A 14,915-nucleotide genomic window follows, 5' to 3' on the forward strand; every position below is an offset into this window, starting at 1 on the left:
AGTCAAGAGCTCGTCTCTGTTGGATAATAATATGCAAGAGGAATTGTTATAGGGAAGCTAACGTGAATGCCTATCGTCAGATTGGAGCGAAGAGTAAAATATGCGGCGGAATGCCAGCAAATCGACGTGCGTTGTGAATGGAACCCTAATCATTTGAACGAGAGCTTCCATATATTCGACTCGTGTACGGCTTCCACATTTTGTAATCTAGAATCGAAACTGTAATCTTCATTAACATTTTTTATAAACTCGACGATAATCGATTTTTTAAATAATGATCTCTGAAAGCAATTTATCATAAAAAGTTTTAACTTTTTAACTGTGAAATGAAGCACGAGTCGAGTGATAAATTTAAGAAATAAAAAGTGTTAGCCTGTGATTTCTAAACGACTACCGTTTTCTAAGTTTACACACCTATTAGCATTGTAACAAAATACTTCTAATCTGTTTGTTTGGTCTAATTTTTGTAACTGCTGAACCTCTTTTGAAATTTGCAATAGGCTGATAGGTACGTAAAGTGGAAAATCCTTGCATAAGGACACATGCAGATGTGTCTGCGAGGGACATGGATAATTTCGATCACGTTTTCAATCCTGTTGCAAGAGGCGCGACGCACGTGGCCGGCGGCGGGCGGCCGGCGTCGTGACGTCACAAGACGCTGACGTCGCGTGTGCACATCGCCTAAAAACAACTCGGATGCTGTCCGCGGGCCGTGCTGAATCAATTTCACGTCGTCGAAGGCGCCAGAAGATAGGATTATTTCCAATTAGTGATGGAGACTGTTTGTTTAGCTCTTGTTTTCTGCTCTTATGCAAGAAACCCGAACAACGTTATTCGTAAGCTTAAAATAATGTATAATTATCAGAAGAAGTAGATCTCTCACTTGAATCTCACGTTAAAAAAATTGTCGTTGCTGCTTTTTCTTTAAGTAAGTGCATTAGTTCTTGAATTGGATGTTATACCACAAAGACTTTATAAGACCACGCTTGTGGTCGTAAATTCTGATACAAATGATTAATTGATTTTAGAAATGGCTTTGTAAATCAGATAAACTCAATCAATACAATGATTGTTGGTGTCCAGTGGGCAGCTTATCAGCAATCTGCAAGCTCGGTTGCCACTTATTGCAGTTAAGACCATATTGGTCACATGACATATTTACAAATTCACTAACATGCAACTTACTTCTGCATCTATGAAACTTAAATCAAATGACATGATTTTAGCGATGTTATTAAAGAAATCGTTTACCTTATTCGCACAAGGAAATATGCGAAGAATTCCACTCCTATTCATTATAAAATAGTTATTGACATCATAGGAAAAAATAGAAATTGTAAGTCAAGTATTTCTCGCGAAGAATTCCAAGTATTTCGCTTCGAATTATTGGAATGTTTTAGTTTTTACAGTAGAATAATTCTGTAACCGATTAGAATTTCATGAGAGGTTTAACGAACGGTGATGTTTTTGTTCTATAAACGTTTACCGGGCAGAAATAGTAATTATATGATATAGTGTTGGCGTTGAAGGAAAATGGCATCCAATCTCATGCCAGGAAGCCAGTGTCATAAGGGGTGGGTGTTCTCGGTGCGTCATGGGGAAGCGCCGCATGGGTCCGATCGATTGTGGCGCTCGCTGGGGAATGAACGCTTATATTGCGACTAAACTGCACGATGGAACAAAAACTAAACTAAGCCGCAACTTATAATCTAGAAAAAAATAAGAATTTCCAAGAATTTTTGGCTGTGACCGGCCTATTCGCGTTGCCTAGTCAGTCACGCTTTGGACCATAAGAAAATGAATCTACCGTTCAGTTTTTCGCGTTGGTTAGTGTTTGGCACGTTTTTTTAGATTTGAGTAGATCGTCTTTTCTTACTTGTACTATCAAAATGTGTTTTTTTTTCAACTAAACCCAACCTAACTGTTAAGATGCTTGTTTAGTCACGACTTCGTATTAAATTTCAACTGAATTGTATCTGGTGTTTTTCGTCGAGTTCCGCGTCGCAGCGGCTTAAAAGATTTGAAAAGGCGGTCCTGAATAAATTAGTACTTATCTTAAACAATTGTGTGTGCACACCGGAAACGAACCGAAACCTCAGCGGAAAGGACACGCGGCAGTCGCCGGCCTAACTCCGCCAATCGGTTCATTCGCCTTTTAATTAAGTGAAAAAACCAACTTCAGTATCTAGCTGGCAATTAAAGTTTGCTTCGCAATGACGCGTTTTTGACCTCAAAGTGCAGGACGGCGGGTTGTGCAAGTCGCAATGGATTTCCGCAAAGCAACACCCAATTATACGTGTACGTAGCATGTAGTGTCTATAGCGAAGGCCGTTTCCATTTTCCACCTGTGTACCTCGCACCACGCTCTACTCCGAAGCATTATGTAGGTACGGTACATAGTGCTTGCGATGCTCCAGTGCCGAGTTCGCCCGAGCTCGCACGAAGCTTACCGAAGTTGTTTGTTTGGATTTTTATCGAAAACTACCGGTTTTTCCCGACTTTGCTGGATTTATCTCACGCAATATAAATAGCTTACGTCGTAATTTTGTCTACTCCAACTTTTTAAATTGAAATTACTTATTGGTTGGTATATATCTTGATCGTAGTATTTATGATAGTTATTATTATTTAACATTAATTTTATTACTCCTCATTAAGGTCGTAACTTAGTAAGTAGAAACGAGTTCTACCGATTAAGATTTATTTCTAATGGTTGTCGTTAAAACTTTAATATATCTAACACAGGCATAGACATCTTACTTAAAATAAAAACTAATGACAGTACCTACTAACAGTTATCACTTAATGAAACGATGCCAAATTTTAAACTGGAAATCAAAACAAAGATTACCGAACTTTTAATATCGGTGTCAAAGCCTAAAAGGACATTTCAATTAGCAAAGATTTGATTGTGGTGCGAACGGGGGCGAAAGGGGCAGGAGCCAGGAACAATAAAAGTGCAGATTAGTCATTAGGGGACGAGCGTTTCTGGGGCAGGGCGAGGGTGCCGCTGCGGGCTGCGGGGGCACTCACGCTCGTATATAGGACGGGCTATATATAGGACAAGGTTTGCCCAGCTATATCCTGCTGTGGTGTAAGCTGATAACAGTTTCGACGGTTTCTCATATTGTTCCGGAGGATGTCGGCAAAATTGGCGATGCAAAAACTTCGGACGTTTTCTGGAAAGTAACAGATGCATACAATTGATTATACGCCGAGTGTTAGAACACCTTCGTGTAGATTTCAGATCGATTAGGAATCGATCCCGAGACCCTCCGCGAAATAAACCAGTGTGGTTACCATAGTCGTTTCGTCGTGTGAAAAAAATCTGCAATATATAACCTACATTCTATATGCGAATCACACAAAAACACTAAATCGATTTTGATACAACTTTAATCTTACATTTTGATGTAATCATAAACTAAAAATAGTACTTACGTAACTTTGTTTAAAGTATTATTTCCCTAATAAACAGTCGTCTTCGCGTAGGGAAAGCCACTTGAACGTATAGAATTAATTCTTGTGCAATAGCAGGTAGACAATAAACCCATATAATGACACTATGGTATCACGGATCACCTCATGAGTGTAATTACGGCGTGGTATCTTGGAGGAGCGTGACTCATGGGGAATATGTGGCATGTATTATCCTCGTTCGTTGCTATCAGTTCGATAGTTCTGTTCAATAACAAAATATTATGAATATTGGTGATTTGTTTAATTTTCCGCCAGCGGAGAGCAATGTTCTTCGAGCTTATAAATGTCTCATACTCTGATACGTTCTGCAGATTAGGATTGTCACATTTTACATCTTTATATATATATTTCTTATGTGCGTATGTATGTCACTGAACTCCTCCTAAACGACTGGACTGATTTTGATGAAATTTGTGTGTGTTCAAGGGGACTTAAGAATGGGTTAGATTCACAATTTAGTCCGTGGGAAAAGGTTTTTTTTAATTAATTTTAATTAGTAAGTAGTTATAGAATCGGAAACAAGGTATTTGATCAAGTGATGATCTTTAGCAAAGTTGTTGTCCAAGAGCCCACGAGGGTTTGGGATTTGGTAAGACCATATTTCGACAGATGGCACCACTGTCATTCCAATGCAGGTACAAATTTACCGTTTTATGTATGTCGTATATATTATTTCTTTAAAATGCGGGCGAAGCCGCGGGCACCACTAGTTATATTATAATGTCGTTGCATTCATATAAACTATGTGAGTCTTACAAAGGCTATATTTTTGGCTGTGGGGTATTCAGTTTTTAAAATAATTCTCTAGTTTAGGTATATGGTTGTTGTATGGTCCTAGTAGTCATGCAAATTTTTGGCATTGGCGATTTGCGTTTTGGCGATTAGATCGACGCTGCAAGATATTTTTACGACTTGTTGTGTCCGGTCGCGATATAGTGACTGCATTAATGCTGCATCACGTTTTTTGCGTTACGCTGTTGCATTACGTTTCCAGAAGTAGCTACGACCAGTGCTTAAACGTGCTGCATTTCGGTTCCGAAAAGCAGCTAAATTGTCGATGCTTAAAGTAGCAACTTTTTTTTTATATAATGTAGGAGTAGCAGACGAACATGCAGCCCACCTGATCGTAAGTTAGAGCCACTTATATTCCTACCAGAGGTCGGCCACAGATGCGCCGCTACCCTTGAGGACTAAGCTGAAACGCCTCAGAAAAATATGTCTTCCTTACCACACCCTTCAAACCGGAAGACAGGAAACAGCGCTTAATACTGCTGTTATTAGTTAGAAATAGTTGTGGCGGTAGTGCCGCCGGAGTCGGACCGAGCCTAACCCTTTCTACGTTTTATCTGCTATTTCGTCCAACTAGATAAATTATTTTCTATCAGCATTTACAAATTTACTGCTGAACATGGGCAGGCAAATTTAATTGACTTCCTCGATATGATGGCGTAAAGTGAGGCGAGGTCAAGCTTTATCTCTGGTTCTACTCAACCGATTTTGATGAAACTGATCGCAATATTTCAGTTTAAGTTTTTACTGAAATCTACTTTATTGTTTTTTGCGGACAAAGACCACTCAATCATTCCCAATTATAATAGCTTCAACATGTTTTTTTCGAGGTATTGCAGCTTAGTCTTCAGGGGTAGCGGCGCAACTGTGGTTACCTCGGATAGGAAGCTAATCTTATCTGTGATTGCTTACATGTCAATGGGCGGCATTAGCCACTAACCGTCAGGTGGATTGTATGCTCGTCTGATACTCTTATGTCATAAAAAATACGTTGCTACTCCTGAGGACAAAGATGGTCGTCTCATGTATTAGTCAGCTGCTAACATGAACTGAAAGTAAAAGTCATAAATAATGGTAAATGCGAATTGTTAACCAAAGATTAATGAATAATGTTCGGAGGGCCACGTGAAATGATTACAATTTGATTGCTAATATTGCGGGGAGTAAGTAAGCGGCGTTGCGTTCGCGGGCATAATCGCAAACCGGTCCGGCATTTCAATGAGTGCGCAACCGAAAAGAACCCTAGGGCTGCTAACACTGTGTTATGGGACTAACATACTACATAAGTAGGTACCATGGTGCTAAATTAAAAAAAATAACTAGAAAGAAAAAGGAATCGATTTACGTAAAAAGTCTTGGAAATTATTTGATTAAAGCAGTTGATATTGATAACACTAGATACTTGAAGTCGTTCTTAACTTAAATCTAACTTGTACTTATTCCATTTGTACCTTTTTAAAATGCATGATTTATTTACTTCATAAAAAACGCTGTAGTCTTTTCTGCTGTCGATTGTAGCACATATGATAGGAAAATTATATTAAGCGATCGGGTCGGCAAAAAAAAACCCTCGCATCAAGAGTGTCCGTTACATGTTAAAATGTCTCAATTTCGCGATAAAATTAGTCTAAAATTATATATCGCATGCATGCGGACTTGATCCACACGTGTGACAAGAGAAATGTCCTAAATGCAACTAAGCAGAGTAAATCAGGACTTTTTTTTAGATCAGTTGATAGAATACATTTTGTTTTAAGTATATTGCCATTGCATTATCTCGAAAATCTAGAGAAACAAGTAGAAATTCCGTTTGGCTATTCTATCTACTATATTTGTCTATCTCCGCTGGCTATTAAGTCCTTCCAACCGGAACACAGTGGAGCTGTGTAACGGGGTACTTACCCATCCCAATCTCGACACAAAGGGTGCTTGCATCACTGCCGTTACTTAGATACTACTTATAGGATGTAGGTCTTGTTGTGTGACTGGCATGTTAGTATGTAAACATAATTGAAAATATGAAGTGTGACTTAATGTTTTAAAGTGTTATAAAAGAAGACTGTTTTATAAATGTTTTACAGCTAATGTAGCGTTTTTGTCTCTCGTATTTTTATAGCTAGATTTTCATTAAGATTTGTTTTATTATATTTTAAACTAATTTCACATAAAATTACCACTTTGTTGGTTTTTTGACCATTTTTGTTGGTTTGACCATTACCTACATAAAATTGTTTTGCTTTGAAACAATATAGAAATATAAAGTAAAAGTTATATCAGTCATCTATCTCTTCAGCTAGACTGCGTCACCAACAGTTGTCTTGAAGTGGCTCTTTATCATTTATTAAAGATATTTTGGCTCCTCCTATGAAAATATCTAGAAGCTAGTGAACAGCCCTGAGTTGGTAAATGGACGAATAGTGCGTCGCTCGCGGTTCGTACGTCAGGTGCCGCGCACCTCCACAGCGAGTTATTGAAGCTCGCTTGTGGCTTAAGCTCAGGCCAGGCGGAAGACACGGCGGACGAGGACGAGACGCATAAGCTCACATATCGTTATATTTTCTAATAAAGTATAAGTCCATTTTCGTTCGACGCTTTTAGTCTGTTCTCCACGCTATAACGGTCATTAGGTAATAGCGTTACAAAATTAAAAAAATATTTAGCTGCATTTTGTACTACAACTTTGTTTGGCGAATAAAGAATAAATTAAATAAATTTTATCACGAACTAAAGAGTTTGTGTCAAAATTTATTTATTACATACTTTCACTTAAAAGTTATCGCATTGCACAGTTAACATGTAACAGCCCTGAACTCGTAAATCCTCGAGTGTAAGAGCATCGCTTGCAGCGCCCGCGTCAGATCCTCCGCGACTCGAGAGTCGACAGATATATATTTTTATAGCTATTTCAAATATAAATACTTCAGTAGTACTAGTAGCTTTTTCATTTAATTTACTAATTAATTTAATGTCATCACGCATCAAATGTGAAATAATTAAACTAAGAATAGCTTTAAGTTTAAAGACGAAACAATGAATTATATATATACCTAATACGGAAATATCGACACATTGTAGAGTAAAAATGTTTGCCCGCAAATTAATTAGAGTAGGTATAGGTAGGTATTAGAGTAGGTATATATAATGAGCTCTTCAATTATTTTTGCAAATGTATTCTAGCTTTTGTCGTATAACCACAAGTATAACCTTGTGTCGTAATTATAGGCATTTGTATCATCGTCACTAAATAATTAATATAACCTTAATTTATGTCTCCATTTCAATAAAAAGCACCTAATGACTTAGTAATTATAGTATAAAGAGTACTTACTGCCTGAGCTCGTAAATTCTTAAGCGTAAGAGCATAGCTCGCAGTCTGCGCTCTGAAGATGACTTGGTTTTACTGTGGTTTATTAAATTTCTCAGACACTAGTAATTTTAATGTAATAGGCGCTAATAATTCGCCACATAAAAAAATTACTGTACTATCAATTATATTTTTACTACGTTTAAAAGTAAACTAAAGTAAACAGTTTAATGACAACAAAATAAATAATAATACTAATTATATCTTTAAATAATAAGCAAAAAACATCAGTTTGAGTAAACTGTCGTACAGCCATTTAATGTCAATGCAAAATCACATAATTATTTTATAGTATTTTGTGCAAGACATTTTTAAAATATCTGTTTTAAAGCTTACAATATCTCGTCAAATCGACCTTCAATAACACAATGATATTTAATTATATGATTATATGTAATATAATAACAATGAAATGTGTAGCAGCCCTGAGCTCGTAAATCCCCGAGTGCGAGAGCATCGCTCGCGGTCCGCGCCAGGTGATACGACGAGAGGCGACGTTAGGATTTATTGTAGCTCATTGGCGACCATTAGCCGCATTAGTACACTATGGCCGTGTCACATTATAACACTAAATTAGTTAACATTTTATTTGGTTCGCATTCTTCATTATTCAAACTTTGCTACTATCGGTAATTGGCTTCGAATACGATAAATATTTTCTACATACTATTACGGAAAATTTATTGATGACTAAATTAAAATTTTTGACATGGTTGAGCTGAGCCGTAAAATCAGACGTTCTTGCCGCATAACAAATAAATTGAGAGCTGAATTCCAAACTGTTTATACAATTCAAATTAAGTCATAGAGAATGTCATTCCCTTTGGATGTGAGTCAGCTGCCATAATACTGGACGTTATTTTGGGTTAGATATCGGAGCAAGAATCGCCATAAATTCCGGTAAAAACACTTTTATAGTTAAACATTTTTAAAAATAGTCATCAAACTGCAAGTTCGTTTGCTCTTTCACTAATGATTTAAAATATATAATGCTCACAAGAGCTCTCCTTTCAAAATAATTGCACCCTAAGAGAAAACTTGACATAATTGCTTGTAACAAAATACACCACGTTATTTACCTGAGGCATGATGATCCCACAGCTATTGTCGGCACAAAATAGATATTCGCAAATTCTTTCAATTCAGCTGTAATTTAACCATCTTCATAAGTTCTAGAGACGCCGACAGCGGCACTGATAACTGTTACTATCTAGATATAGTATTAAGTATCATACATAATATTACGCAAAAGCCGATTTTGCGCTTAACAAATTGCTATAAAATGTACTTCAGTTACACTTGAAATAAATAAAAATCTTTAGATGTAAATAATAAACAACATCTTATATAATCATATTTAGTAATAATACTATATAGATGTTAAACTTTTTCATAGTTATTGCGAATACAAAATAAAATCGACGAAGTCATTCGCTATATATTTATAGTAGTTATAATAAGCTTTAAGCTGTTTCATTGTTTTATTTTATACATATTTTCTTCGATATTTCGTTACTTCGACCAAAGCACCTACAAGTTTTTTTAGTATCTACCAGCTATGCTGTGACCCAATTGATCTCTGTTTTTACATTTTAAATAGTTTCAGGCTCGGAACATTTTTGTACGATTAAGAATCGTAACATGAAAGAGTAACGAATAAATTTTACGTCTTAATCACCTCAGTAGTGCGTTTCGTACATGAGGCCAGTGTTATATAGTTGTTTACAATCGTAAATAACGATCGGTGGCGGCGTAGCAACACCCGGCAACAATGCGTGTGGCGGGCGCTGCGCGATGCGCGCCGAATGTTTACGTCGCGTATATTTTGGTACCGGAACCGAACGCGCTATCGCCAGCCAAAAATCCCAGCGAATAATCAGATCAAGGTGGAATCCGACCAGCGTTAATGCTTCCACATTATAATCGTTTTAGCCTCAATTATCGCGGTTCCGCTATTCCGAGCGAAGATGTGTGAGCTCCGACTCTATTGAACACATCGGGAGCCCGTGCCTCTAATTTTCTTGCGGGCAAACGTAATTTGCGAGATTTAATTTTAAATCCAATAACTATTGTTTTGAAAAATTGTTTTGACGTCATCATTCGAGCTCGTTGCGATTTTTTTAAAGATGAAAATTTTGGACGACTCTACGATAATCACAGTGATAGCCTAATGTGACTTTTAAAAGCCATATACATATTAAAAAATATTTATCATTCGCTATAACGACGTAACAAAACATCGTTAGGAAACCCACTTGCTTGAATTTTTAACAAAAGTTCCTAAAATATCACCTTAAAAATTGTTGATATTAAATTAATTAACAAGTGATTTACAATTCATAAACTCGTGGCCACGGGGTTACAATGAACCACACAATAATAACAATATTTTGAAGTTTATGGTTATAGGTTTGACAAACCTGTTGGGCTGCGGCTTCATTGCAATTCCAATCATTTCAATATGCTCTGACACGCAACGATAATAACTTTATTACTGGGAGTTTACGAGCGTACGTCGTGGACGACTTTTAAACTGCTGAGATGATCCATTAATTTATTAAATTAATTATTATAGGCTTTGTAATGAAAATATTTACAAACAAATAATTGGTCAAGTGTGAGTCGAACTCGCATACGGAGGGTTCCGTGTAAGTAAATCACTTTTTTTTTTAATTTTTTGTATTATTATTACAGCAGTCATTGAAGTAAATGCACTGTAAACAATTCAACAGTCTACCTATTACAGTGCAATTGATAAAACAACGTCGAAAAATAGTGGTAGGTCGTGGTCCACCCCCCTTTTTTTATTATTTGTTGTTATATCTGCGGTCATTTTGTTTAGCATTATACACAGGTACTGTAAAATTTGTCTGTTCTTCATGAGATAGAGCTTTGCGACAGACGGACGGACAGCGGAAGGGTTCCGTTTTAACCCTTTGGGTACGGAACCCTAAAAAGTATTCGAGGACCACTTTAACTTTCAACTATATAAACACACAATGCATTTTTTCTTAAACTCTGCGTAAACAACATTAGCTGAAATTGTGCAAAATCTGGGTAGTTACACGTACGTTACGCGGATGACGCATGTTCGATCACGTGACGTCGCTCGGGCCGCTCGGGGCTCGGGGCTCGGGCGGCTCGGGGCTCGGGCGGCTCGGGCCCGCTGCAGATAATCGCGGTTTATGTTGTGTTTATTTAACGCGCGCCGTAGCGCCGTGACATCGATTTATGTGCCTTAAACTCACTAATGACACCGCGTGCCACGAATTATGACTTCATTCATGTTGTAGTGTGCACTTTTTGTGCACAGGGATTACCTTCTGCCTATAAAGTGAATCTGCCAATGCCAGTATTAATAATAAATTTATATAAAGTTTTGTCTTATAAAGATCAAAATTTGACAATTTCCACCTACGGTTCGATTGGATCTTTTGATCAGTAAATAACAATAAATAAATAATAATAATAAATTATATGAATAACAGACAATTTAGTTATGTGAATTCGCACTTGGCCAGCGTGGTAGTCTAATGTCTTCGTGGACATTAAAACGATTTACGTTTGTTTTTACTATAATGACCAGAACATCCTATACAAATACCAGTAACGTTGAATCCGCATCGGATTAGTCATAGGATGGGACGTCTCTTATCAGGAACGTGTCCGTAGGTTACCATTTGAACCGTGTGACATTATTAATACATAAAAATGATTAGAACACTGAATTTTTGATTCGGAAACTTAGATATGTCTCACTGTAGCTGCCGTGTTACGTTTTTATATGTCTCAAATTTATCATTGTTTATTTCTAAAACCAATATTTTTCAACCACCATTGGAAAATGCTGAAATTTATCAAACTTTATTGGTTCATTAAAAATACACGATTTTTGAGCGTTCTTTAATACCCAAAAATAAATATTCGCGAATCTTAGGTTTCACCGGTATATTTGACGATTTACCATGGCTCGGGCTTTTACTCTTATACATAGATAGTACATACCTATATACGCATGAAAAACATTTATTACCCGTCGGAGTCAGGTAAGGGTTAATACTCTTTACATAAATTCTCAAATCAAAAGGCTAGAGTAAAATGTGCATAATATATACGGTTTGTAACGGAAAACCTAAGTGTTAATACGTGTAAATATATTAAAATAATATAACGTGAACATGATCAGAAGTAACTTAACTCGCAGGTGTAAATTATAATGTAAGTTACCGTTACGATATATATTATTATGCAAAACCTAATTTTTCGTTATGCCCGCCATGCGAATAGGAAATTAGCATGCCAGTAATTACTTCGACCTTAATAACTTAAGCTGGCGTGAAGCCTATGCGTATGCACAGTTACTAACATCAGGAAGTCTGTTTATTTCCTAAATCTGCGTTTATTTCGCTGAGAGTTTTATCTTTTCATATTTTCCCAATAAATTAGGCTTTGCGAAAGCAACACCACTTGATAAGTGGATTTCGCGTTTCTATTTTCCGCGTGCGGAATAAAAAGTTGAATAGTAATGAATAAAGAGTATTTATAAATGATAATGAGAACTTAAGATTGTACAAATGTACGTTTTTTTTAATTGCCGAGAAAAACAATTTGAAAAATAAAAAGAACGAAGAAATATTGATAGAACCATATACATATCATTTTAAACGTTGACAAATTTAACACATGTTTTGGAGACTTCTGGGTTTAGTTTTAAATGTCTTTAGGTCTAGAAATTTAGTACATTTTGATCATAGGCATTTCAAACTATTTAATAGTTATACCATACAGAACGAAATAAACATGCAAATACTTTACGAGTAGGATAGAATAGTTTTGGTTATCCACGATTATATTTAGTTGTTCAATGTTTTCTTTTTGATTTCAAGTTAATAGGACCCTACGTAGCACCCTACGAATTCATAGGCAACACGGCCACACTGATTACTGACAGACTCTTGTATGTTTTGATTTGAAGAACCTAATATGGAACACACACTTAAGCATTCTTATTTAGTCGTCAGGGATAGCAATGAATCTATGACTGACCTCTGGTAGTACAATAAACCTATCTAGGGTCGTTTACATATCCATTGACGGCAGTGGTCAGCTTAAAGGTGGTAGAACCCTCTGTGGTTCGGTTCCGGCGACACTACCGCTCCACCTACTTCTGCCTAATAACAGCAGTGTTAAGCGCTGCTGTGTTCTGGTTTGAAGGGTGTGGTAAGGGAGCCACTTTTCCCAGGCTTTCCAGCTTAGTCCTCAGGGGTAGTGGCGGATCTGTGGCGAACTTACGTAGGAATCTAATCTTAACTAGGGTTAATTGCAGATGTCGAGAGCGGCAGTAGCCATTTAACATCAGGTGGACTGCATGCTTGTCGGTTACTCTTATTTTATAAAAAGCTTCCGTTTCATTGCAAGATAATTTGCTAAATACCATTGTTTTTGAAGTGGACCTAACATTGATTTGCAGGATGGAGATAAAAGCGGAGGGCATGGAGGGCGCGCTGCTGCCGCGGCCGGTGAAGGAGCGCAAGAAGCACGACCGGTTCAACGGCATGAGCGAGGAGGAGGTCTCGCGGCGGACGCTGCCCGACCACCTCGCGGAGAACCTCGACATCATCATTGTGAGTATGATCGTGACTCCATACTGTTGATACACGTAGACGTACACGTAGTTTGTTCCACGTGGTTACACAGTAATAGCTTGTCTCCTTCTAGACTCAACGCGATTAAAATCATTACCTTTCCATATCTGTCTACCTCCGAAATTAACCTTTTGGTATATGACATAATTTCTAAAAATGTAGTTGTATTTTTAATCCTTCTTATAATTTTGGTATGTCAACCCCAGCTTATAAAATAGGATACTGATCACTGCTTTCTATCACATCTGTTTTACTCCCTTAAGCGCTCTTCTTTTTTCAAGGCTGGATGCAGATGTGCTATACTCCCGAAGTAGTTGGGAAACCTTGTGTCCACAACACCATACATTGTAGTAACGATATCATTATTCTTTCGTAGGTACCCGTATAATATAAGAGTAGTCAATATTCTACGCTTTGTAGTCTGTATTTGCCACTGATTGTAATTATAAGTCTGAAATAATTTTAATTCAAGATTTTATTCTAAATTCTAGTTAGCATTTCACTTACTACCAAATATTATTACTATAATACGCAACTCTTTATATATGAATTCACTCTAAGAACTAACTCTTATCTAAAAATAAAACTATTAGGTATAGACACGAGGTGCGTTTTTATAATTACGTAGACCGGTTAGTTGACAGGAAACGCGTAGAAACGTGTCTATAACATTAGGTAGCTTTCGGTGGCTACTCGTTACTTATAGTTTTATGCAATAAGTATTATAAATTCGAAAGCTTACGGGTGTGCTTAATATATTTCTGTAATAACTTGGTTTCTCAATCTTTTTTTCACGGCGATATGTTTTACAAATTGTACCTAATATTGCGCTTTAAAATATTTTATAACATATTAGTGTAAGAAAAGCCCAAAACAGTACAGCATCTGAATAATGATAGATAGCGTGAAGATAATAAAAAAATAGGGTGTGGATTTTACCTGTCGTTGTGAAAAAAGTCACTGTCAAAATTTTATCAAACGTTTTAAAGAGGGGTAACATAAATAAATAATTATTTATTACAAAACAGAATAAATGTCTTTAACATACATTTTATGCGGAAGGTCAGTTTGATTTAGTGGGTTCTGGTGCATATCATGTTCCGATTCCCCTAGGATATTCCTGTGACTGTGGGATATTCCAGTTGTGCGCAGGGTTTCACACAATTTGGGAAACCCCAGCGAAGGGTGTAAAATTGCGTTCTCTGTTTATTCCTACTATGCAATCTGCAGAATATATATGTTCATATATATTATCTACTTTATTTTCACACGCGGATTACCTACTCTTAAGCATCTCGAAGACAAAGGAAAATATTTTATCTGTAAGAATCCAATAAATTGGTAGTTGAAAAACGGGAGGAAAAACAAAACGAAACGGAAGTGCTCTTATTTTTTCATGTTTTCTTAAGTCTTAATTGAAACATTTTAATTATCCGAACTTCACTGAACTTAGAGTAAATTGATTCCGGTCTTAGGACTCTTAACGAAATTTGCAGCGCATGTGGCGAAATTCTGGCCCGAATTGTGATGACATTTTCAGGCGGAATCGCGAGCAAAGCAAGTGTGCGAGTGGAGTGTATCTCGGTACATTTAATCAGCGCGACTTCAAGTACCTCATATATTATAACTATATAGAT

The 14,915-nt window shown here is 36.8% G+C and overlaps 1 protein-coding gene across 6 annotated transcripts in view; it reads left to right on the forward strand.

Annotated features, from left to right (window-relative positions):
• LOC140754692 (uncharacterized) overlaps positions 1–14,915 on the forward strand; it is an 86,201-nt gene that overhangs the window by 43,957 nt on the left and 27,329 nt on the right. For all 6 annotated transcript variants that reach the window (XM_073089734.1, XM_073089735.1, XM_073089737.1 and 3 more), the window contains exon 3: positions 13,104–13,257. In XM_073089734.1, the coding sequence (XP_072945835.1) occupies positions 13,104–13,257 (154 nt within the window). The remainder of the gene's footprint in view (positions 1–13,103; positions 13,258–14,915) is intronic.

The sequence above is a fragment of the Epargyreus clarus genome, unplaced genomic scaffold, assembly GCF_041222505.1.
Source record: "Epargyreus clarus isolate Ecla_fem2 unplaced genomic scaffold, WU_Ecla_fem_2.2 ptg000031l, whole genome shotgun sequence".
Taxonomy (NCBI): domain Eukaryota; kingdom Metazoa; phylum Arthropoda; class Insecta; order Lepidoptera; family Hesperiidae; genus Epargyreus; species Epargyreus clarus.